A 26,726-nucleotide genomic window follows, 5' to 3' on the forward strand; every position below is an offset into this window, starting at 1 on the left:
CAGGGGTCACAAACTATATATAGCCTACCCTATACCCTTTTTTTTTTTTTTAATAGGCTTTATTTTTTAGAGCAATTTTAAGTTCATAGCAAAAATGAGACAAAGGTTCAGAAATATCCTATATATCTCCTGCCCCCACACATGCATAGCTTTTCATAGTGGTACATTTAAACTCGTTCATTTTATATAGAAATAAAAGAAATAATTTTCTATGATCGAGATCTAGGCTGGGATAGATAAGTTTTACTCACTAGTTAGGAGGGATATAAAAGTCAGCCTCTTTGAGTAGATTCAGTCAAATTGTATTTTTAGTTTTATGCCATTAGTATTTTTTTGACAATAATTCATCTCACACATCCCAGTAGCTTATACATGTGTGTTATCTGGGCCATTCTGTGGAGCTCAGCTTTTCACCTCAAATTACTGAATTATATTACCAATGTAATATTTTTCCAAATAGGTACCAAATATTTTATCATCACTTTTTGTTTAAAAGCCATTCAAATTAATTAAGAAAATGATAATATGGTGTTCTAGGACAGTAATGGAACACAAAACAATGACTGCTTTCATTACTAAAGATCTTTATTAAAAAAAGCTATTCTTTGTGACTCATCTGGTTGAGTTGCATGGAAGCTTTGAAGCAGGCACAAGTACTATGGTTCCTTCATCGTTTATGTTCAGTGATATCAGTGAGAACCTTATGAAATGAGAATTTTTGTGATATACTTCAGTATGTATGAACTTCAAAATTCTTATGGATTGATTGTGTATTTGAGTAATTTTTCTTCCATTACCTGGGCTGAAGAGTGAAATGTAGAGAGGATACCAGAATAGGAAGAATATTAGAATTCCTAAGCCTAGCCTCCCACAGTAGTACAGTTCATTAGTTACTCAATTATGGACTTCCATAAAGAATAGATTAAGCCCCTTGAGCACAGAGAATGTAATTTATTTATTGTCTCTCTAGTACTCAACTAAGTGTCAGGCACATAGAATGAGTCCTCAGTAAATGTTAGATGATTGAGTTAATTGATAGAAGTGTGATTCATATCATAGAAACTTATAATTTTCTTAACTCAAAATTACAATAGGAAGCCAGTGATAAAATGGTTACAGGATTTTTATCACACACATCTTCTCAGGAATGCAAAAAGTTAAGAGTATTTGGTTACCTTTTCTTGAGCCAATTTGCTTTTCTTTGTTCTTTTTCTCCAGCCCCAGTAACTGTTCTAATACTTGCCAGTTTAGGCAAATTGCTGTTTGCCTCTGTATTTCCAAGTGCATGTTATGATTTCAGTTTCCAAATCTGCGTTTGATTTGAAATATACTTAAATTTCTTTTGTAATCAAGTCCAATGTGTTGTCTAAGGATCATCAGATTCGAATCTTTGATATTAAAAGTAAAACACTTTTTTCTCCCCATAAGACTAATTTTTCCAGCTGAATGCAAAAACAATCCTAAATATTAACATACCGCAAAATCTACCTCTGTCGATCAGTTAGTAGAGATTTTGCTTTTGTGTTAATATTCATCTTTCTTTAGAAAGCTGATTACCAAGAAACATTACTAAAGGAATCTGTGACAATAAAATCTGAAAGCATGAGAGGTCATAATACCAATCCATGTATCAATAATCATTCTTTGGGAAGGAAATTAACATTGTGATGTCATGTGCTTTATTTTATTTTTTATTGTAACATAGTTGATTGTACTTGTCTGTGGGGTACAAAGTTGAATATCAATACCTGTATGCAATATGTGATGCTCAAATCAGTATAATTAGTATATTCAACAGTATACAATGTAATTGTTTTTCTCAGCCCTTTACCAATTCTTACCCCCCATATGCTTTTGTCATAGTAATAATAAGGGGGATTGTGTCCCAGCATGAGGCACATTTGAATTTCATATTTGTTCGGAGAAAAGATGTAACTGATTTCATATTCTTTTGTAGGATCTAATCTAGGATCTATCTTAACAGATGTTTATCTTTCATTCTGAAAATATAAACAGAACCTTGATTCACATTTGATGCATTCAGGCAGGGTTGGCCTTTAGCCTGAACACAGCACATACTTTGATAAATGGTGTAATAAGCTACAGAAGATACCTACGATCTAATCTACCGTTCATCTCTTTGCAAGTTCATTTTAGGTAAAATCATGATATGGATTTATATTTCTGGAGGCTGAGTTGTCTTTACTTTACTGTCTAAGTATCCCTCAGGGTAGAGAAGGCCATGATTTGCCCCTTCACACTGCTTCTTGTGTCCATTACTCATTTCTGTGTCTGGAGGTACCCTGCAGAGAGTACCTGAGCTTTCCAGGTATGTGGTTGATCGAAAAGGCTGGAAAGGGATTTTTTCGGTTCATCTATGCATAGTTTGTGCTTCAAAGCTATAAAAGCTCAGAGTCCCCTCTCCTCACTTTATTACTTCAGTTTTTTCTCAGCTGATAGAAGACCCCCCCCCATGAAGCACAAGAAAATTCTTGAGGCATTTAATCCTTTGAATGAAGTCAGAGTCCAAATCCAAAAGTATAGTTCATAGACACTTATCGTATCTTTTAGAATACTTTTGGTGCTATCATATTTAGATCAATATCATAGAAATGAAAATATTTTCATTTAAAATAGGGAAAAAAGGTAGAGACAAACTGAATATAGAATAAGAGACTCAAAACATTATATTGTGAGTCTTTTATTACATAGAAGATGCTCATGATATAATATTAAGTGTAAAAAGCCAGATACAGAATTGCACGTGTACTATGATCCCAATTTCTTTTTAAAAGTATACAAATGGAAAAGGTACCAATAATAACTTATAATTATTAATGCGTTGTCAGACATTGTTGTAAGTGCTTCATATGTGTTAACTCAGTTAATATCACATCAATCTTAAGAGGTAGGTACTATTATTATCCTGTTTTACAGATAAGGAAACTGAGGCACAGAAAAGTAACTTACCCAAGGTTACATAGTAAGAGTTGGAGTCACCCACTAGAAATAAATACACCATAATGTCAGTAGTGATCATATCTGGATTATGGTATTATGGGTCAATTTAATTCTTTACATCTATAATATATAGTAGAATGTATCTCTGCTGTTTATGTAATTGGAAATAATATTTCTTATATCTCAAATAGAAATTATGCTTGAAAAGGGAAAAAAGAGACACAAATACCACCACTTTCTATCAATACAGTTTCCCTAAATGATAACCTCTCAGTATATGTGTTTAACAGTTTTCTTTTATTGATAAGGAAAACAAGATATCTTTAGGTCGTGATTAAGCATAATAAAGCACAATCCAAGGAAACTGGCTTCTGTCAAACCAGGTTTTGTTTGGTTATTTACAGTACTTTACCAGTAATAGGACGTGTAAAGGCACATACACAATAGAACATCTCCAGGAAATGTGTACTTTCCCCTCTGTAAAGCAGAGAAAACTATTTCAAGAATATGTTCTATTGTTACTGAATTAGGTTCTTGTCCCAAAGTCACAGAAATGAATAATGTACCCAGCAGTAATGCAAGCAATGCTTCATTAAAAGAGGAGATAGACTTATGCATAAGGGGGGTAGCTACAGAGAAGGTAGCCCCCTGAGGGAAGCTGTTCAGGGTCCTTTATAGGGAAAGGAGTTAAGGGGTGCAGGACAGCATCAGCATTCTGCACCTCTGGAGTGGCCCCTTCCATCCTTCCTGGTTGCATCATGGGCGTATGCTCAGGACTTTCGTCCTTGTACCAGCTTAGTACGTCCAAGATGGTGGTGGTGTTCATTATCATTATCATCCCCCCAGAAGGGTCATTGTAACAGTCATCTTGAAGCTTTGTGCCTAGGCAGGAATTCCTAAAGGGGTCTTAAGGTTAATCTGTAACTTAATTTTTGCAATTATGGGGAAACAAGCCTTGGAGAGGGGTTTTGCTACTCAGTGAACATCTGCTCCCCTCTTATCTCAGTTTGTTTTATCAGGGCGGGGCAATGGGGTAATCTTGTGCCCTGGGGGTCTCATGTCTGAGGAATTGAAAAGTAACAAAGTGTTCTCTGCAGGGAAAATGGAGTCAGTTTGGTTCACAGGCCTAGCGCTATTCTGTCTCACTATTGTGTCTTACTCTGGTTGTTTAACTTTTCAACCTTTCTTCTTACTTTCATTTTTTTCTTGCTTTTATTTCTGTTATTCCTGTCTCTTCAGAAGACCAAGCAGTCATCCAGCCAACCGATTAACCAATTTTCAATTTGTTTAAAGTTGGTAACATTTTAAGTTTCATTAGTGAGAATAGCTATTCTTTGCTACAGAATGCCAGGCAATTTGTGAGCAAGCTTTATGTGAGCAAGCAATTGTAGACTAGACACCCATGAGTTGAATGTGGCTCGCAGTTTGACCCAAAAAGCGTGAGCCTGCAGTGTTTGTAATAACATTGAATTTGTTGAAGATATGATTTAGAATTCTTGATTTCCTTGTTTTTTGGGGGGGAAAAAATCAGGACACGTAGCAGTGTGGCAGTCACAACCCCCTTCTCTCATTTATAGTCTTTGCGAGTTGTCTTTTTTCTTTTTTTGGACTCCTGATATTAGTTACAATATTTTATTTAATTCCCTGAGGTATAATTAACCCACTTAACAAGCAAACTAGAAAGGGAAGTCGCTGGGTCAGGGATCCACCATTAGTAAATGGCAGAGCCCGGGCTTGTTTAACTTTGGAGCCTGTGTTCTCTCTACCCTGCTTTTCGTCCCATAGCTCTTTTTTTTTTTTTTTTTGTTTGTTTGTTTGTTTGTTTTTGTCTTTTTCGTGACCGGCACTCAGTCAGTGAGTGCACCGGCCATTCCTATATAGGATCCAAACCCGCGTGCTAGCGCAGCACGCTACCAAGTGCGCCACGGGCTGGGCCCGTCCCATAGCTCTTTAATGCAACTGCTCAGCTTTCATGTTGGGAATGCTTTTTATTGCTCATCATGTTTTTTTTTTTAATTGGTTATGAATATTCATGTAGTACAAAGTTGACCGTCACCACTTCTGCCAAAGATGTAATGGCCAGATCAATACCATCAATATGCTCATTACTACAAATTGCAATTATTCCCCATGTCCCCTGTCTGGCTACAGCAAGGCTAATGTCTGGAATCCTGCTCACAGCGCCAATTGTCTAGCTCTTAATCCTGTCGTGACACCAATTGTAAAGCTAGGTGACCACGCTAGTTGTCGCAGCTCTTTTACCTGCCGGTAATCCTGCACTGACTGGACCGATGGTTGAGCTAGGGCTGGGTCTGGAGCTGCCAGACCCCTCAAGCCCATTCACGGACTGGGTCACAAACCCTTCACACGCCAGACTGGGTCACTAGAACCCTGCACGCCAGGCTGGGTCACCAGACCCCTTCACGCAGGTCTATGAGGTAGGTAACCGGCCACATGGTCCTGCGCAGGGTGGGCGCCTGAGGCAGTAAAAACCAGCCAAAGCGGTGCAGTGCGGGCGCATTCACTTCACTCACACACACAATGTTTACCGAACCAGCTCCGAGGCAAGGGGAGCCTGACCAAATTATTCTGTTTTCCAAACATCCCCCACCCAATTAATCCCAGACCTTCCTCCCTCTCCCAGCTTCTCCTACCCAACTGTGCAATCCTAGGTATGCTCTGTCCCTCTGCAAGTCTAACACACCACTGTGGTCTGTCTTTCCTTCCTTCCTTTCTCTCTTACCTCCCATTTATGAGTGAGGATCATGTCATGATCTTTTGTCAGAATCTTAGTCAAATTAGGTGGCCTTTCAAGTTTTTATTCCCTTCCTATCCTTCTGAGGAGGGATATGCATGGTTCTTTTATTTCTTTGGTTTTGAATAAATGATTTTTTGAAGCTAAGGCAGAAATGATTATTTTGAAAGGAGCCGTGGTTTTGAGCACAACATAGTTTAAGAATTGGAATGTTAGTCATGAGATCCCAGTAGATTGTCACATGCTGAGAGTAGGTGGAAAGGCTCAGCCATGTGATAGTTCCATGTGGTTAAGGATGATTATTGGGGGTTTGTGTTTGTTTTTGTAAGATAAATCACGATTTCAGTAGCTTTACAGGAAATTACACTCATCACCCCTTGGACTCTGTGCAACTGTTTTTCTTTTCAAAATCAAAATACATTAAAAATATGTATGTATATAAAGAAGGGAAGAGACACTTGTTTATTTGAGTAGACCAGGTAATAGGCATGAGAGGAAATTGTAAGTTATGGATTGGCTGTTCTAGCTCCTACAGGAAGCAACACAGCAGTGTCATACTTAAAAACAATGGACAATGAAGTGTATTGGCTGGATTCCAGATAGTTCCTGGTTGTTTGGTCGCTACTGGTATCAGAGTACCCAGGTTTCTCTGCATGGCTTCTCTCTGCATGTTGTTTCCTCATGAGAGGGTGTCTTTAGACTTGACGTAAAAGCAATTTGAGTGTATTATGGCTGTAGTCTAAAAGCTGATATTCAGGAGTAAACAGAAAGCTGATATGTATTTAGGAAAGAGTGTGCTCTTCTTGATGCTGAGGATCTAGTTCCATATATTAGAGAAAAGCTTTCAGTTTTAGCCTTGCCTTTGAAAAACATTTTTAAATTGCTCATTTTTAAAATGATCAATTATATGTTGAGACCTCTCATTTCTCTCTCCAGAGAACTCACCAAGTAGTTAAAGTTGGTTTTAGGCTAGGTTTAAAATCTTAAAAGGAAGACAGGCTTTATTTTTAATTAAATAAAAAATAAGGTGTATTTTATACATTACAGTGGTCTGTTTCACCAAAAGCTTTTATGAGTTAATATTGTGATGTGGGTTCTAAAACCTTAAAGCAGAGCAGAGTGGTCAGACTGCATTTGAAATCTTCATTTCTGTACTAGGATATTGAAGATTCCTGTCACTTATTCTTTGTGACAATGGGAAAAGTACACATATTTTTCTTTCACTTTTCCTAAAACTGTCATTTTAGGAAAGTGGTTGTCAGGAAGAGGTAGGCTTTACCTGAGGAAGGAGGCCTATGCCAGTGCAGATGGAGGAAATTAGCATTTGCCTTAAAGAACAAGTCTTTAGGGAAGCCTGCCTTGTGGAGTTGTCTCCCCTTCCCCCCACAAAAAACCCTATAAATAAGAGAATGAAGACTTATTCAGTCGTCCCCAGAACCACAGGAATTTATCCACATTTTGCATTTGTTTCAGTTCTAGTTACCTTCCTTCCTTCCCTCCTGAAATTCCACCGTGGGAAAATGATTAGTAAATTCTATCCTTAATGAACTGAAAGAAATAGGGTGTGTAGTGGCTAACTTATACTCATTTACACTACCAGATTCTGGCTACATAAAAAATCCTTAAAGGAATTTCCATGCATAGTACCCCAGTTATTTTTGTCCCATCGTGTTTTCTTTTTTATCTTCCCTGTTCTCCTATAGAGACTCTCCATCAGGCAGTGCGAATGGGATAAGGATGAAGAATTTTTTTTCTTTCTAATAAGGGCCAGTGTCTCCTAGGGGGTAGGGTAGGGAAAATCCAGAACTAGATTGGAAAATCAGATTGAGAAAATGATAGGGCTTTAGCTTAAAGAGCCAAAATAGAAAACATTATTCTCATAAGCTTCCTTTGCCTCCAGTTTTTTTTATTGTAGTAAAATACTCAACATAAATTTTACCATCTTAACTATTTTTAAGCATACAGTTTAGTGGTATAGATACATTCATAATGCTGTGCAACCATTACCACCATCTATCTCCCTAACTCTTTTCATCTTGTAAAACTGAAATTCTACACTCATTAAACAGCAACTCCCTGTTCCCCTCTCCACCAGCCCCTGCCAACCACCATTCTACTTTCTATCTCAAGCTATTTATTTGTATTGATTATACGTATTTGTGGGATACAGAGTTATATTTCAGTACAATGTGTGATGAACAAATCAGGCTAATTAGCATATTTATCATTGTAAAATTTAATCATTTCTTTGTGATAAGAACATTTGATCTGTTCTCTTCTAGCTGTTTAATAACGTACAGTAAATTACTGTTAATAGTAGATGGCAGCTCGACTGTATACCACTAGAACTTATTTTTCCTATCTAGCTGTTTTGTCTCAAGCTTTTTAAATTAGAGACCAAAGGTCTTATTCAGATATAGTCAGTAGTGACAAACATATATTTATGTATTAATATATATAATTAACATATATATTCATATATCTAAATATGAAGTGGAGAGCTAAAAGAAATATGTAGACACATGACGAGAGGTAGTAGATCTATAAGGAGGGAGACAAAAAAAGTAAAAAGTAAGAATTAAAAAATTAGAAGGAATTTTGAAGGAAAAAATTTTGAAGGAATTTGTAAATATAGACTCATAGGCACAGAATATGCTTTTAATATGCATGTGCTGCCTGTCAGTCACATTCATACCTGTTTTTCTCTCAGCCCTTAAAGACAGTTTTAAAAGTTTGCATTTTAAAACCCCCAATTCAGGAACTTCTCAAATAAGTTTTGTTTGTCTTTGGTTTTATAATCCAATCAGTAATATTCATTAAAACTACCATATCTATATTTGGGAAACTATAACCAGATTATTTGCCAAAGCCTTGAGAAGTTGTGGTTAAAATTATGTATCAGTATAGCCTTCTGAAAATATTTAATTCAAAGTTTATCCCCAAAATTCAGAAGTTCTTTAGATATTTGTCTGATGTTTAAAAAGCACTAGAATTTTAAAATTTCTTCATTTCCTCAGTTTTTTTCTTTCACGAACTAAATAAAAAATTTTAAATTACAGTAAAATCTACTGACCATTTATTTTGATAGTGATCTACCCAGGGACTAGAAAATAGTTTTAAATGGTTGAGAATACACTTTTTTCTTTTATGCATTAAATAGCTTTGTCTGTATATGATTAAGTTTTTAAAAAATTTCTTGGGAAAGTATTGAATGTTATATGTTAATTTGTGGTGTCAAAAAACAAAGTTACAACAAATTTAAAGATTTTAATTGGCTTTTATTTGCGATTCTAGAATCGGGCAACTCCTCATTCTATAAAATAGAATGAGTGTTCCGATGAGCCAGGCAGAGGAAGCCTGATTTTATAGCCAGAAAAGGGCTGAAGAAAGCAAAAACAGAACAAAACACAGATTGGTCATTTCGAAGTTAAAGCAGGAGGAACTTCCTTATCATGCCAGCTAAAGCTGGACTGTGTGAGGATTTGGCTATTATCTCTCTCTCTTCTGATTTCTCTGTAGGTCAGATAAACAACTTATAGTTGGGCTTAATAGTGTGGAACTTTAGCACAAATGACTCCGTTTTGGTTTGGTCTGTTGGACCTAGTACAGGAGCTCAGTCCAAACCAATAGTTTCCTATAAAGTTTATTTAACAGTAGCCTAAAGAAATGTGTTTTCTCTCATAGATGCAACACATACATCTTAAGATTTTTTAGAAGTATTTCTACTAAGAAATCTGAAAGCTATGGCCTTTTGTTTGTTTTTAATAACAATGAGCAGGAACAGGATGACACTCTTGGCACTTGACCCATGCGTATCGTGACACTAAGCCTAGGGTTGGAAATTCTATACTCCCGAGTGGGTGGCCCAGGGTCATGGGATAGATTGTAGCTGTGTTGATGTGGTCTGCTTGAGAATAAGTGATTTTCTCATGCTGCTTGTGTGTTAGATGAGGGTGATACTAGCCGTTTAGATTTCCTTAGTGATACGGTAATGCTGGCTAAGCACTTAGGTTTCTCATGCACACACACAAAAAATGCTCTACAATTTCTTAGATTTTTCCTCCCAAACCAGAGAGGAGGCCCCAATTACATTTATATGCTTTTGATCACTTTGGTATGTGATTAATTAAAAATAATTTCCTCTTTAATTTACTCTTACCAGCCAGCTAGTAGAGTTTTAATTCATAGTTTCTCCGTTTTTTAAAAAAAGTCAAACTGTATCTTTATACAATTTATTTATTTATTTTTTAAACATTGATTGCTGCTGTTATTATACAGACATACGTAGGGTAAGAAGTTAAAATTTCTTGCTCCTGCCTGTAATTAACCACTTCTAACAGTTTGGTGTTTGTGCTTCCACACATCTTCCCATCATGAAATTTCCCATGAAGGTATATGTGTATCCCTAAAGCATTCTATTTAATGGTGTGCCATGATTTAACTCTTTGACTATTGATATACACTTGGGTTATTTCCAAATTTTTGCCCTTATCATTAATATAGCAGTGAAATTCCTTACACATATACTTTTTTTTTGCACATGTGCAAATATTTCTGTTAGCAAGACACCTAAGTGGAATTGCTGAATCAAAAGATGGTTTATTTAAAATTTTGATATATGTGGCTAAGTTGCCTTCTTAACAGCTTTTAGAAATAGACATTACTCCCAACAATATATGAAAACAACCATTTCCCTGTAGCCTTGTCAACATGAGATAATGTGAGTCTTTCCCCTGCTTTGGCTGTCTGATGGTATGTCATTGATCTAATTTGCATTACTCTAATAAAAAGGTTGTATATTTTTTTCATATATTTATTGGTCCCTTGTTTGTCTTTTTTGATTGCCCTCTCAATTTCTTTCTTTGGCTTTCTTTCGAGTTATTTTTCTTGTTTTAGGAGCTCTGTATATATTGAATATTGTTCTTTGTTACATATGTTGCAGATATTGTCTCCTAGTCTATCATTTATATTTTGTTTATAGCATTTTTTGTCAAACAGGAATTTTCTATTTTAAATAATCATATTTGTTATTTTCCCCCCTTTATAACTTTTGAATTTTGTGTCTTATTTGAGGAAGGCCTTCTCCCTTATTTCCTTGTAATACTTTTTTAGTATCAAATCCTTATAATCCTTATAATACCTTTTTAGTATTATAATCCTTATAATACTTTTTTAGTTAAAAAAAAATTTAGGTTTTTCATCAATTTGGAGTTATATAAAGTATAAGACAACTTTTTTCCCCATATGACTATCAAATTATACCAATATCATTAATTCAATAGTGTATGTTTTTTCCTTATTGATTTCGAATTCTTTGTGTTCTTAATTCCCATATATAGATGCATCTATTTTTGTATTTTCTACTGATCTGTTGATTTGTTTATTCCTACACTCTCATCATACTGTTTTGATATCTGGTATGGAAAATCCTTCCTTAATAATTTTTTTCAAAAATTTAACTAAACTGGAACATTTATTTACTTTTCCAGAATAACTTTATAATTTGTTAAGCCTTGTCAAACAAGCTTTTGCTTGTTTGAATAGCATTTTATACCTTTGCTTTTATTTTTATATGTGATTTTTTTCATTCGGTAATCTATATCTTTCTTTCCCCTTACATTTCAGAGTCCTGTGTGTGGAAACTCACATGAGTCAGTTCAGTCTAGAAGGGCAGTAATTTCTCATAATATGGATAAAGCTCTGAAAGAAGGTAAGGATTAAATGAGAGTATATAATTACCATGTAAAGCAATTCATTGTGTTCTAAAAGGAAAATAATAATCTCTAGCAGATTTATCTGTCCTGTTTGTCTGCATATAACATTAGGAATTTTTTTCTTCTTGAGTTTGTATTTGATGACTAAATAGTGTACATACACTCATGTTTTGGTTGAATGCAAGGGACTTAAACATTTATTGAGTAGGAATTTGTGTGTCACATGAAGCTAGCTACCTGGAGCTAGTTCTTCCATATGAAACACGAATCTGCTCTCTGTTCCCTGAAATAGGTATCAGGAAATATTTTCTTCTTCTAGATACAACCTAGAGAAGGTGTGTTGGGTATAAATGGACTCAGGCTCACTTGTGGACAAACTAATTAACCAAATTAAGTGATAGCAGTCTGTCTGACAGAAGAATGAAGAACATGTAAGTGAAGCTTGTATTGAAGAAGGCTAGAGGGGAGATTGTGGAAAGTATAATGTGGTTATGTGAGGGGTCTTCAAAATGTTTAAGGGAAGATTCATATTGTCTTTTAATTCCATTTTTTTCACAAACTTTGAAATACCCTGGTGTGTCTGAAAGTGGGAATAAATAAGTGTAATTGTAAAAATTGAAGTTTAAGGGCCCACCCCGTGGCTCACTCGGGTGAGCGCAGTGCTGGTAGCGCCGAGGCCACGGGTTCGGATCCCATATAGGGATGGCCGGTGTGCTCACTGGCTGAGCATGGTGTAGACAGCACCAAGCCAAGGGTTATGATCCCCTTACCGGTCAAAGAAAAAAAAAATGAAGTTTACAGAGGTAATATATTTTGAAGATCAAATTAAGGTTTAAAAAGATATTTTTCAGATCAAACTTCTAAAAAACATTGACAGTTTCAGTTATTGTACAGAATAAAAAATCTGAGTTATTCTGGTGAATACATGGTGTTAGACGTGAAGATAAGAGAGAACTGAGTAAGCGATGCATATATAATAGCAAGTATGTTTTACTTGTAGTTCACAAAAATCATCATATTAAAATTTGAAGATGTGTACTACGTAGGTACAGAAACAGTTTGAAATTGTGTCGATTTATAGAAGTTTAGAACTTGGGGGACTATAAACTTTAAAAATATTTCTATTAGTAGAGTACAATGACTTTTATAAAACTTACTGGATTTAAAATTTGACTTTTATTGTCCATAATGTCAAAATCATGGTTTTAAAGAGTATTTATCCTTAATTGCTTTTACTGAGGCAAAGTTTACATACTTTGAAATGTACAAAGTATGATCTTGTATACAATTCAGAAATTTTCATAATTGCATGTAACCAAGTAACCACCACCCCAATCAAAGTAAAGAACATTTCTATCATCCCAGAAAAGTTGCCTCATGGCCCTCTTTGATCAAAACCTACCCTTCATTGTTTGAATTCTATCACTGTAAATTAGTTTTGCTGTTCTTGAACTTTATGGAAATGGAATCAATCATACAGTGTGTACTCTTTTGTAACTGACTTCTTTCACTCATCATAATATTTCTTATATTCATCCATATTGTGTATGTGACTTTATTCTGTTATTGATGGGTAGTATTCCATTATACTGATACAACTATATCACAATATATTTATCTTTTCTCCTATTGGACATTTGAGTTGTTTCTAATTTTGGAAACTTAGTGAATAAAGTTTCTATAAACAAATATTTCTGTGGACATATGTTTTCATTTCTCTTGGAGAAATACCTAGGAATAGAATTGCTGGGTCTTAGGATAGAAGAAATTGTTAAACTGTATTCAAAAGTGCTTATATCTCCTTAGACTCCTGCCAGTGATCAGAGTTTCATTTGTTCCGTGTTATCACCAGCATTTGAGGTTGTCACTCTTTCTATTTTAGCTATTCTGATGAATGTGAAATAGTACCTTATTGTGGTCTTAGGTTGCATATCCCTGTTGACAGTCATGTTGAACATCTTTTCATGTGTTATTGACCATTTTCTTATCTTTATTTGTGATGTCTGTTCAAGTTTTTCTTTTCTAAACTTACTATGATTTATTTGTAGTTTAAAAAATATACTCTGGATTTATTTATTTTTGTTAGTTATAGGTATAGAGAATATTTTCTCATAGTTTATGAATTGCCTTTTATTTTCTTAATAGTGTCTTTGGCAGAAATTTTTTAATTTTGATGAAGTCCAACTTACCAATTCTTTTTTCTCTGTGTTCTTATGATAGGATAATTTTTATTCATCTGTCTTCAAGTTCACTGATCTTTTTTTCTGTCATCTTCATTTTGTAGTTAAGTACATTTTGTAATTAAGTGAATTTTATTTCAAATATTTACTTTTCATGTTTAGAATTTTTATTAGGTTCTTTTTAAGATTTTGCTTTTCTGCTGAGATTTTCCCATCTGTCACTTATTATGACTGTTTCTGTGTTTAATTCCTTGCACATACTTTTAATAGCTGCTTTCAAGTCCTTGTATGCTAATTCTAACACCTGAACCATCTTGGGATTGGTTTTTACTGATTGCTTTTTCTCTTGATTGTGTCACTTTTTTGGGTTTCTTCTCATGCGTAGTTATTTTCAATTGTATACTGAACAATGTGTATACTACTTTTTTTAGACATTCTAGATATGGTACCTTGCTCTGAAGAGTGTTGGTTTTTGTTTTAGTATGTAATTGCCTGGAAGATACTTGGTTTTATACATTTTTTTAGGGTGGGTCTGTTTGGATTTTGTCCTTAGTCTAAGGTGAATCCCTCATTCCTGGGACATAGGCTCAACTCATTCAGTTCATGGCCCTTCCATAATTTCAATGGCTAGCCTATGGTCACTCCTTTAACTTAGTGAGACTCCAAATTCAAACTGTTTCCCTGTGGTGGCCATTAATTGATGTATCTGCTTATATCTCAGTCTTCCAGCCATTGTTTTCCACTGGTTGCCTTGTAATCTTACCCCCATGCATGTAGTTAGAGTCAGCAATGGGTTTGAGAATTTGTACCAGATTTTGTGACTCTATCCTTTTTGGTATTTTCTGACTTTATTTTTGGCTGCTCTGGCAGCTCCTAAGTCTGTTTTCTGATATCTTAAATAAATAAAAAAGACAGACATTCTGTCTGAGTTCAAACTGCCTTATTCCTCTAGTAATATTATTGCCTTCAGGGAAAAGTTATGTGAAGATGAATCTTACCCAGTGTCATTCCCTCCAGATTCCCCTCTAATTTGGACCTAACTTTGGTTGCTCTCCAGTGTCTTCAAATAGTGCTTTAATATTTTTTTCCAGACTTCCTAATTGTTTTCTGTAGGAAGGTTAATCTGATATAAGGCATTCTACCGTCCCTGGAACTGGAACTCCCTCCTTAATTTTTAGAAAAATTTTCGTGTTAAAATACACATAATATAAAATCTATCATCTGAACCATTTTAAGTTTACAGTTCAGTAGTTTTCAGTACATTCACATCATTGTGTAATCTCTAGAACTCTTTTCATCTTGCAAAACTGAAATCCTGTACCCGTTAAGTGAGTCCTCCGCACTTCTTCCAGCCCTTAGTAACCACCATTCTTTCTGTTTGTATGAGTTTGATTCCTCTAAGTACCTCATGTAAGTAGAATTGTATAGTATTTGTCATTTTGTATTTGGCTTATTTTACTTAATGTCCTCAAGTTTTATTCATGTTGCAGCATGTGACAGGATTTCCTTCCTTTTTAAGGATGAATAATAGTCCATTGTATGAATATGTTACATATTGTTTATCCATTCTTCCACTGATGGAAGCCCAAGTGTCCACCTTTTGGCTGTTGTGAACAATGCTGCCAGGAACATGGGTGTTTTTGATTTTTGAAGACTTGTAAATTTCTCTGTATTTACACAGGACCTGTTTGTTTTGGATGGGCCAGTTTGTTTCAGAAGTATTTATGGGGGGGCGGGAAGACAGGATAAGGGCTGAGGCCTAGTTTACAAAAACAAACAACACATTATTCTCAACTTAATTTCTGTGCAGTGATTTCTTTTGAAAGCAAAATGTTATCCAAAGCCTTGGATAAGAGCTTTAGTTAATTATACTTTGGTGTATATATATATATATATATATATATTTTTTTTTTTTTTTTTGTCGTTTTTTCGTGACCGGCACTCAGCCAGTGAGTGCACCGGTCAGTCCTATATAGGATCCGAACCCGCGGTGGGAGCGTTGCCGCGCTCCCAGCGCAGCACTCTACCAAGTGCGCCACGGGCTCGGCCCAAGTATATATATATTTTTTTTAAACCACATTTTAATGTTCAAATTTCCTGTTTTTTAAGCAAAATGATTTTCAGAGAAGTCTAGCATTGTATCATCGACCAAAAGGAAAGTTATTGGCTGCTAGAAAATTGGCTATTAGAAGTAAAATTTATGCATTTAGCCGTATTTATTAAACAACAACAAGAAAGAAACCAAAACTAGAATTACCTTCTAAGAAATGTGGTCATTTAATTTTATGGGTAATTAGAATCTAGAAATGTATGCTAAGAAGGCCAAGAGGTTTCATAAGGATTTAGAAAATCCATAGCAATTATAATTTGCATCACTGGAGTATTTTAATTACAGTTCGAAACACTGGTACTAGTATACTTAATGAGAATTCAGAATGTTATTAATTAGCTGTAATAGACTTAATATTGATAAAATTGAGTGTCTCTTTGCATGTTTACAAAACATAAGTAACAGTACATTTGTTAAGGCTACAGTAATTTTAGTTTAGTTGATATGAAATGCTTGTGAAATATTTATTTGAAAATTTCCTCCTGAAGTTAGCTTAAATTAGATAACATTGTTACCATTTTATCTTTATATCTATTTTATTGCTTTTAGAATATGTAATTAAAAAACATTTATTCAGAGTTAAATACAAGACATATGTATATCTACTCATGTATACATGTTCCACATGTTTGAGTGTAGATTTTTTTGTCACTGAAGTGTGCTTCTGTTGTAGCTCAGTATAAATTAGGATTTGTCTTAAGTCTTTACAGATCGAATTATAAAGAAGAAAGAATAGTCAAAAATGCAGAGCAAAGTAATATAGTTGGTCTTTCTCTGGAGCATGACTCTTTACCCAGTGGCATGCAATATGTATATCTTTTTTTTTGAGTGAATAAATAGATCAAGCAATGACATCAACTATTAACTCCAAATCTTCCCAGAAAATGACCTGCCATTGCATTTTAAAACTTTGCAAACCACAAAAGGCCATCTAAGTGAAGAATGGAATGATTGTTGTCCTCTATCATTATACCAGTTTCTGGTTGAATCTGGACTATTTCTTTGTTCCAAGATCCACAGGCTGTGGACATTTATGACCTGTGGGACTCTAACTCATTGGGAGGGCAAACTGTATATCAGTATTGCTCTGGGAAAAAGATAAGGGTGGAAAAGAGCTCTCTGGTAGCTCTCTTATACTGTTTACCTTGCTTGAATCATTCCTCCTTCTGAAAATTTATAGGTAGATATTACCTAACTTCACATTGTCTAGACTAACATGGTAGTCTTTTAACTTGTCTCCTCACCTCTAGTTTTTCTTTACTTTGTCACTCTCAAGCTTCTTTCATATTAACCTAACTAAAACTAAAGTCCAATTATGTTATCCCATTCTCTTATACTCTTCAATGACTCCCTTTTGCCTGCTTGTTTCTTTGAGAACAGTACTAGAAAATAGATACATTTGAATGATAATAACAACTGAATTTTTGTTGGCTGTTATTATGCTTTTAGAAGAAAGACTCTGCCTGGCAGTGTTCTTTCATTTCTCGTTGTGGTTAATTATATTACTTATGTTTTTTTCTTAATAAAGACCAGAAAATAATTTTATGATCATGAATTTGTCTCCTTGAATTATCCCATAGGGGAATATTTTAAAATATTTTGTTCGTATGTGTGCTTGTGTAAATGAGTTTATAGTTATGTATTTAGAATCGTGGCTTTGTTTTATACTTTTTATATTTAAGTTATGTATAATTTTATGATACTTAGCTTGAAGAGGGGTGCTGATGAGCTATAAATAGGAGATATCCCTGTGTCTAACACATATTTCTATGACTGAGTTCAATTTTTTTCCAATATTTATTTTTATTAATTCTTAACCAAAATAAATGTATTATCAGAAGGGTATTTAGAGCTATATTAATTAGCATATGTAATCTGGTTAACAAATGTGATGGGACATTACATAGGTAATATGCCCTTCACATTAAGCCTTTAGCACACTGAACAAGATCTTATTTTAAGGATATTACGTCTCTTATAATTGTTCTTAATTTCCTGTTATAATTTGAAATTAAATTTTAATGAAAAGGAAAAATGCTTCTATTTTCTAAGTATTTTGTGCTGCAGATTTGTTTGCTTTCTAGTTAAAAATTCTGTGGCATGCAAACTCTTAGTTTAATAAAACAGCAAGAGAGAGAGAATTGCAAATGAACAAATTAGCAGCATTTTATTGGCAAGGTAGTGCTCATCACGTCCTTGTTACTTGGCATTGAGATGTCCAGAAGAAGGATATAAAGGCCTCGCAGAGAAGGGACTTCAGAGGTCATTTAATCCAGCCCACCCACCACCCAAGGAAGTAATGTTTTCTATGTCATCCTTGTCCATTGGATAGCCAGCTTGTTTAAAACTTTATGGTGGAATAGTCACTGTCTAATGTGGCAGCCTCTTGAATAGTTTCAATGTTTTTATTCAGTTTCTTCTTATGTTGAGCAGAAAAAAACAACTTCCTCGTGACTTCTACCCATTGATCCTATTTGTGCCTTGAGGAATTTTACTAAGTACAGCCTTTTGCATATTTTTTAGAAAACTAATGTGTTTTAAACAAGCTGGCTATCCTGTAGACAACTATGTATTTCAGGTTTCCCATATCTTTTACTCATGTGACCTATCTTGTTCCACCTATGTGTAGGACTACAGTGTGCTGAGTAGAGAGAATGTTTGACTAGTGAAACTTGGCTTTGCTCTTTGAGCAAGTTACTTCACTTCTTCAAGCCTCAATTTCCTGAAGGAACGAAACTCACTGCATAGGAACCATGGTCTATTTGTTTGTTGCCAATAAATGACATTATAGGATTGGCCCATTCTTGTTTTTACCATAATTTCTTACATCTGGGTCAGAAATCATTTCTACTTTCTTCTTAATAGAATAGTCTAATTAGGGAAGAGATATGGTAACTTTTTGTAAAATCTAGAAAACATAACCATTTATTTGAAGTACCTATCTGGAAGTTAGCAGAAAGTGAGAGTTTTAAGAGATAATTTGTTTGCTGGTTTTGCTTTTGTTTTGCCTTTTCTTTCATGTTCAGTGGTTAGTGATATGAGTATTGATTCCCTCTTACATAGTGGAAGCCCTCTATAAATATTTATTTAACAAATACCAAAAGATAGTATCTTTTTTCTGTCTTTGACAGATAATTGTTCTCAGCTAGAAGGCACAGTTATCTCAAGTATCTTATTCCTATGAATGAGGCTAATGGAATCACTTTGAGAACTTATCTAAACCTTTGTATCTGTGTCTGTAAACAAAATTCTTGATGCTGTATGTATATTTTTGAGCTATGGGATTTAAGATGCTATTTTGTAAATTGTTACAAAGCTCCATTGGAGAAATTCTGGAAATGTGGAAAAACATTGGGTATACTTTTTATGGTTGATATGTCAAGAAAAAAACCATCACAGAATATTAAAATAAGAATAGTGATTCCTTTGACCTGTGAGAATTTGCAGATATGCGTAATTCTCACATAACGTGAATACTGAAGTTCCATTTGCCATTCAGTTTTCTAAGAAATATGGCTCTTCCTCCTACCCCCCCCCAAAAAAACCCCCTAAATTATTATTCTTAGGCCTCAAAATTGGCGAAGATGAGTGAAATAAGCAACAAATTCTAGGCTAAAAAAATTATTTGAGAATTATAGGTTACTTGTGTGTATGGCAGGTGCGAAGTAGATCTGGTTCACCACTTATATTTTGTTCCTCAAGATTCCTGGGGATAAAGTAGAGTGCAAACAAGCAAAGAAAATCAGGAGTATAAATTATTTATCTGAGATGGTGTATAGTAACATTTGAAATGAAGCCAAATCAAATTGTGTTTGAAAAATGGAAGAAAAAACTTCGAGAAATAAGAAGTGATTAAAAAAAAAAATAGCGCTGGTATTCTTGAGCTAGGACAGGATAGCAAGGCTAAATCTTTTTCTCTCTTGGTATCCTGGGGGAATTACCACTTAAGCCCAGTAACATTTCATTTTTCAAAAGACCTAATTTCTTTAAAAGATCACACACCAAGGTCACGGGTTTGGATCCTTGTACCCGCCAGCGGCAAAAAAGAAAAAAAAAAAAAGGCCGGCCAGTTGGCTCAGTTGGTTAGAGCACAGCCTTGTAACACATTGGCTTTACCTTGTTTTTATATTAGCTAGAGCTTTGTAGTCCTGTAGAGCTAGGGCTATGGTCTGGAGCTCACAGACCCCTTGAGCCCATTCACAAACCCTTCACATGCAGGTCTATGAACTAGGTAACTGGCAAAAAGGTCCTTGGAGCCTTGGTTGAAGAAGGAATAGTATTTATTCAGCACACAGACATCTAGGAGCTAGGCAGTACATAGAAGAAACTCAAACTCAACTGCTACAGGCAAGGTCCAAAGAAAAACTAAAAACTGAGCAGCTGCCAGCAGAGTAAACATGCTCTATTTTTAAATGTGAGCTCTCTGCAGGCCCGCTCTGCTTCACAAACTGTGCACAATAGCAATTAACTAGAAAGATACATGGGTGCACTGTGCACTAACTCCACCCACACACAACTTGTTTACAAGAAATGTTGAGGGAGCCTGACTAAATTATCCTATTTTCCCCACAGGCACCAAGGTAGAATACTTAAAAATTGGGCTAAGAAAATGCAGGACATGTGGTCACCATACCCAGACATTCTAAATAGATGAGAATCTTTCACTTTAAGATATTTAGGAAGAATTACCTGTCTTCTCTTGAGGTCTGTTTTCTACTCTCATATTTTAAACAGTAGGTGGCCAGTTTCCAGTAGAAATGCTGTCTCGGTGTTTGTTTCTTTCATTTAAGTTTTACTCATTGTTTTGTTTATTCCTGGTAGTGTTCGACTACAGTTATAGAGATTACATTCTGTCCTGGTATGGAAAACTCAGCAGAGATGAGGGACAACTTTACCATCTGCTCTCAGAAGACTTTTGGGAAACTGTTGAAGGAAGTGCTTTTTACAAGGGTATAGGGAAAGTACAGCCAAGAGGGCAGGTCTGAGATATCTGCAGTTATGCACCTGGGCCCCAGCCCGGAGCCAAGGGCGGATAGTTCCCAGAAATAGACAAGTCAGTTAAAGTTTCAAGAGTGCCCCTCAGCTGTTTCAAGGACTCCCACTTGACCGAAGTTCACCCCTGGCTTGATTTTAACTAACCAATTAAACTTGCTTCTCGCTTCTGTACCCGCGCTTATTTGAACTGACCAATTAAACTTGCTTCTCGCTTCTGTACCCGCGCTTTTTGCTATAAAAAGGACCCAGGAGCTCTACTCGGCGCGCCAGTCTTTCGAAAGACTGAGTCGCCCGGGTACCTGTGTGTTCAATAAACCTCTTGTTTTTGCATCCGAAGCCGTGGTCTCGCTGTTCCTTGGGAGGGTCTCCCTGAACTGACTGACTACCCACTGCGGGAGTCTTTCATTTGGGGGCTCGTCCGGGATCGGAGACCCCCACCCAGGGACCACCGACCCACCAACGGGAGGTAAGCTGGCCAGCAGTCGTTCTGTGTCTCGTTTCTGTGTCTCGTTTCTGTGTCTCGTTTCTGTGTCTCGTCTCTGTGTCTGACTCAGTGATTTCGACTGTCCCTCAGGGTGCGCACATTTTGGTTTCGGGTTTGTTCCGGGTTGATGTGTGAGTAGCGAACAGACGTGTTCGGGGGCTCACCACCCGGCAATCCTGGGAGACGTCCCAGGATCAGGGGAGGACCAGGGACGCCTGGTGGACCCCTTGGCAGAGGATTATTGTGTTTTGGTCTCACCGCGTCTCGGGAGGCGCGCTCTGCCATCGGACTCTTTCTTCTATTTCTACGGCACTCGGTCTCGTCGCCGTTTCTGGTTTCTTTTTGTCTTAGTTGTGATAGGTCTTTGCGTCGTCGTTCCCCTATTGGAAATTTTCGAGATGGGGCAAGGTGCCCTTACGCCTCTCTCCCTTACTCTAGATCATTGGAAAGATGTCAAAACCAGGGCTCACAATCTGTCCGTGGAGATCAAAAAAGGAAAATGGCGGACTTTCTGTTCGTCTGAGTGGCCCACATTCGGCGTAGGTTGGCCGCCAGAGGGAACCTTTGATCTTACTGTCATTTTTGCAGTTAAAAAGATTGTTTTTCAGGAGACCGGAGGACACCCGGACCAGGTTGCCTATGTCGTGGTATGGCAAGACCTCGCCCAGAATCCCCCTCCCTGGGTGCCACCCTCCAGCAAAGTCGCTGTTGTTTCGGGATCAGAAAATACTCAAAGGCCACCTACAAGGAAGCCTTCCGCCCCTCCCCAACCCCCCGTCCTCCCGACACCAGATGACCTATTTTCTCTCTCTGAAACCCCACCTTACCCGGCGGCTCCGCTGCCCCCTCTGGCCCCTCAACCAAACAGATCGGCACCAGGACGAGCACCCAGTGACCCCAACCCTGAAGGACCGGCTGCAGGGACTAGGAGCCGCCAACCTCGCAGTCCGAAAGGCGACTCGGGTCCTGACTCCACCGTAGCTTTGCCCCTCCGAGCCATAGGGCCCCCAGCCGAGCCAAGTGGCTTGGTCCCTTTGCAGTATTGGCCTTTTTCCTCAGCAGATCTTTATAATTGGAAATCTAACCATCCTTCTTTTTCTGAAAATCCAGCAGGACTCACGGGACTCCTTGAGTCTCTTATGTTTTCTCATCAGCCCACTTGGGACGATTGCCAACAGCTCCTACAGATTCTTTTCACCACTGAGGAGCGAGAAAGGATTCTCCTAGAGGCCCGCAAAAATGTCCTTGGGGACAACGGGGCCCCCACTCAACTCGAGAACCTCATTAATGACGCCTTTCCCCTCAACCGACCTCAGTGGGATTACAACACAGCTGCAGGTAGGGAGCGTCTCCTGGTCTACCGCCGGACTCTAGTGGCAGGTCTCAAAGGGGCAGCCCGGCGCCCCACCAATTTGGCTAAGGTAAGAGAGGTCTTGCAGGGACCGGTAGAACCCCCCTCGGTTTTCTTGGAACGCCTGATGGAGGCATATAGGAGATACACTCCGTTTGACCCCTCTTCTGAGGGACAGCAGGCGGCAGTTGCCATGGCTTTTATCGGCCAGTCAGCCCCAGATATCAAGAAAAAGTTACAAAGACTAGAGGGGCTCCAAGACTTTTCCTTACAAGATTTAGTGAGAGAGGCAGAAAAGGTGTACCACAAGAGAGAGACAGAAGAGGAAAAACAAGAAAGAGAAAAAAGAGAGACAGAAGAGAGAGAGAGACGGCGCGATAGGCGCCAAGAAAAAAAAGAAAAAAAAAAAAAAAAAAAAAAAAAAAAAAAAAAAAAAAAAAAAAAAAAACTTGACTAGGATTTTGGCCGCAGTGGTAGGTGAAAGAGGGTCTAGAGATAGGCAGACAGGGAACCTGAGCAACCGGGCAAAGAAAACACCTAGGGATGGAAGACCCCCTCTAGACAAAGACCAATGCGCGTACTGTAAAGAGAAGGGTCACTGGGCAAGAGAATGTCCCCGGAAAAAGAATATCAGAGAAGCCAAGGTTCTATCCCTAGATGACTAGGGGAGTCGGGGTTCGGACCCCCTCCCCGAACCTAGGGTAACACTGACTGTGGAGGGGACCCCCATCGAGTTTCTGGTCGATACCGGGGCTGAACATTCGGTACTGACCCAACCCATGGGGAAGGTAGGGTCCAGGCGGACAGTCGTAGTAGGAGCGACCGGCAGCAAAGTCTACCCCTGGACCACACAGAGACTTTTAAGGGTCGGACATAAGCAAGTGACCCATTCCTTTTTGGTCATACCTGAGTGCCCTACTCCTCTGTTGGGCCGGGACATCCTGACCAAACTAAAAGCTCAAATCCAGTTTTCTACAGAGGGCCCACAAGTAACATGGGGAGATCACTCTACCATGTGCCTGGTCCTAAACCTAGAAGAAGAATACCGGCTACATGAAAAGCCAGTTCCCTCCTCTATCGACCCGTCCTGGCTCCAGCTTTTTCCCACTGTATGGGCAGAAAGGGCAGGCATGGGGCTAGCCAATCAAGTCCCACCAGTGGTAGTAGAGCTGAAATCGGGTGCCTCACCGGTGGCCGTCCGACAGTATCCAATGACTAAAGAAGCCCGGGAAGGCATCAGACCCCACATCCAAAGGTTCTTAGACCTAGGGGTCTTAGTGCCCTGCCAGTCGCCCTGGAACACCCCTCTGCTACCAGTAAAAAAGCCAGGGACTGGCCACACAACTGGGGATAAATTGGAAGTTACATTGTGCGTATAGGCCCCAGAGCTCAGGTCAAGTAGAGAGAATGAATAGAACCATCAAAGAGACCTTAACTAAATTGGCCTTAGAGACCGGTGGAAAAGACTGGGTGGCCCTCCTTCCCTTAGCGCTGTTCAGAGCCAGGAATACCCCTGGCCAGTACGGTCTAACTCCCTATGAAATCCTCTACGGGGGACCCCCCCCATACTTGAGATGGGAGAAACACTGGGTCCCGATGATAATTTTCTCCCTGTCTTATTTACCCATTTAAAGGCTCTAGAAGTTGTGAAGACCCAGATTTGGGACCAGATCAAAGAGGCATATCAGCCCGGTACCATAGCTGTCCCCCACCCGTTCCAGGTCGGAGACCGAGTGCTGGTCAGACGCCATCGACCCAGCAACCTTGAGCCTCGGTGGAAAGGCCCGTATCTGGTATTGCTGACCACCCCGACCGCAGTAAAAGTTGATGGCATCGCTGCCTGGGTCCATGCTTCCCATCTCAAGCCTGCACCACCCCCGGCACCAAACGAGACCTGGGAGCTGGAAAGGACTGATCATCCTCTTAAGCTGCGTATTCGGCGGCGGAAAAATGAGTCCACCGGGTAAGAACCCTCACCGGCCTGTGACCCTCACCTGGAAGGTACTGTCCCAAACTGGAGACGTTGTCTGGGTCAAACAGGCTGCCCAGCCTCCTTGGACTTGGTGGCCCGATCTTAAACCTGATGTATGTGCCCTGGCGGCGGGTATTGAAACCTGGGATATCCCGGGATCCAGTGTATCGGCCTCCAAGGCCCAGATCAGACCCCCTGACTCAGACTATACAAAAGCTTATAATCAGATCACCTGGGGGGTCCCAGGGTGCAGCTATCCCCGAGCTAGAAACAGGCTTGCCGCTTCCCCCTTCTACGTGTGCCCCCGGGATGGCCGGACCCTTTCAGAAGCTAGAAGGTGCGGAGGGCTGGAATCCCTATATTGCAAAGAATGGGGTTGTGAAACCACGGGGACAGTCTACTGGGGACCTAGTTCCTCATGGGACCTCATAACTGTAGAACGTAACGGTAGCAGTAAAAGCTGTGACAACTCCGGCTGGTGTAACCCCCTTAAAATAAAATTCACAGAGAAAGGAAAAAATTCCAGAGATTGGGCACAAGGAAGAACCTGGGGACTAAGGTTCTATTTGACGGGAAACGATCCAGGTGTACTGTTCACCATTCGCCTAGATATCACCAATATGCCAACTGTGGCAGTGGGCCCCGACCCCGTCCTTGCAGAACAGGGACCTCCTAGCAACAAGCTGTTCCCAATGACTAGCAGGCAACCCCCCGCGGCACAAAGGAGCACTGCTACACAGAGCCTCCTATCACCAGGCACTCTACCCCCCACCACGGGTGACAGGCTCTTTGGTCTTGTACAGGGGGCCTTCCTAGCTCTAAATGCCACCAACCCGAACGCCACAGAGCATTGCTGGCTCTGTCTGGCCATAAGCCCCCCCTACTATGAAGGAATAGCCTTTTTGGGAGAGGCCAATTATACCAGCGCCGAGAGTTGCCGTTGGGGGACCCAGGGAAAGCTTACTCTCACAGAGGTCACAGGACAAGGGTTATGTATAGGAACAATACCTTCTACCCATCAACATCTTTGCAACCAGACCCTATCCATCAATTCCTCCGGGGACCATCAGTACCTTCTCCCCTCCAACCATAGCTGGTGGGCTTGCAGCACCGGTCTCACCCCTTGCGTTTCCCTCTCAGTTTTTAATCAGTCTAAGGATTTCTGTGTCCAGGTTCAGCTGATTCCTCGCATCTATTACCATCCTGAAGAAACTTTGTTGCAGGCCTATGACAACCCTCATCCCAGGTTTAAGAGAGAACCTCTCACACTTACCCTAGCTGTCCTACTGGGAATTGTGGCAGGTATAGGTACCGGCTCGGCTGCTCTGATTAAAGGACCTATAGACCTCCAGCGGGGCCTAACCGAGCTCCAGACTGCCATGGACACTGACCTCCGGGCCCTCCAGGATTCAGTCAGCAAGTTAGAGGACTCATTGACTTCTCTATCTGAGGTAGTACTCCAAAATAGGCGAGGCCTTGACTTACTGTTTTTAAGAGAGGGAGGCCTCTGCGCGGCCCTCAGAGAGGAGTGCTGTTTTTATGTAGACCATTCAGGTGTGATACGAGACACCATGGCCAAACTCAAACAAAGACTAGATAAAAGACAGTTAGAGCGCCAAAAAGATCAAAACTGGTTTGAAGGTTGGTTCAATAGCTCCCCTTGGTTCACTACCCTACTATCAACCATCGCCGGGCCCCTAGTACTCCTTCTTCTGTTGCTCATTCTGGGGCCCTGTGTCATCAACAGGTTAGTCCAATTCATCAATGATAGAATAAGTACAATTAAAGTCCTGGTTCTTAGACAAAAATATCAGACTATAGATAATGAAAATAACTTTTAACTCCGCTCTAAGATTAGAGCGATCCACAAGAGAAATGGGGGAATGAAGGAAGTGCTTTTTACAAGGGTATAGGGAAAGTACAGCCAAGAGGGCAGGTCTGAGATATCTGCAGTTATGCACCTGGGCCCCAGCCCGGAGCCAAGGGCGGATAGTTCCCAGAAATAGACAAGTCAGTTAAAGTTTCAAGAGTGCCCCTCAGCTGTTTCAAGGACTCCCACTTGACCGAAGTTCACCCCTGGCTTGATTTTAACTAACCAATTAAACTTGCTTCTCGCTTCTGTACCCGCGCTTATTTGAACTGACCAATTAAACTTGCTTCTCGCTTCTGTACCCGCGCTTTTTGCTATAAAAAGGACCCAGGAG

At 38.9% G+C, this 26,726-nt stretch overlaps 1 protein-coding gene across 1 annotated transcript in view; it reads left to right on the forward strand.

The window, feature by feature from the left end:
- Positions 1-26,726, forward strand: part of SNX25 (sorting nexin 25) — a 133,049-nt gene that overhangs the window by 17,922 nt on the left and 88,401 nt on the right. Inside the window, exons 2-3 of the mRNA XM_063077445.1 lie at positions 11,342-11,426; positions 20,542-20,645. Coding sequence (XP_062933515.1) covers positions 11,342-11,426; positions 20,542-20,645 — 189 coding nt within the window. The remainder of the gene's footprint in view (positions 1-11,341; positions 11,427-20,541; positions 20,646-26,726) is intronic.

Source organism: Cynocephalus volans, chromosome 13 (assembly GCF_027409185.1).
Source record: "Cynocephalus volans isolate mCynVol1 chromosome 13, mCynVol1.pri, whole genome shotgun sequence".
NCBI lineage: Eukaryota > Metazoa > Chordata > Mammalia > Dermoptera > Cynocephalidae > Cynocephalus > Cynocephalus volans.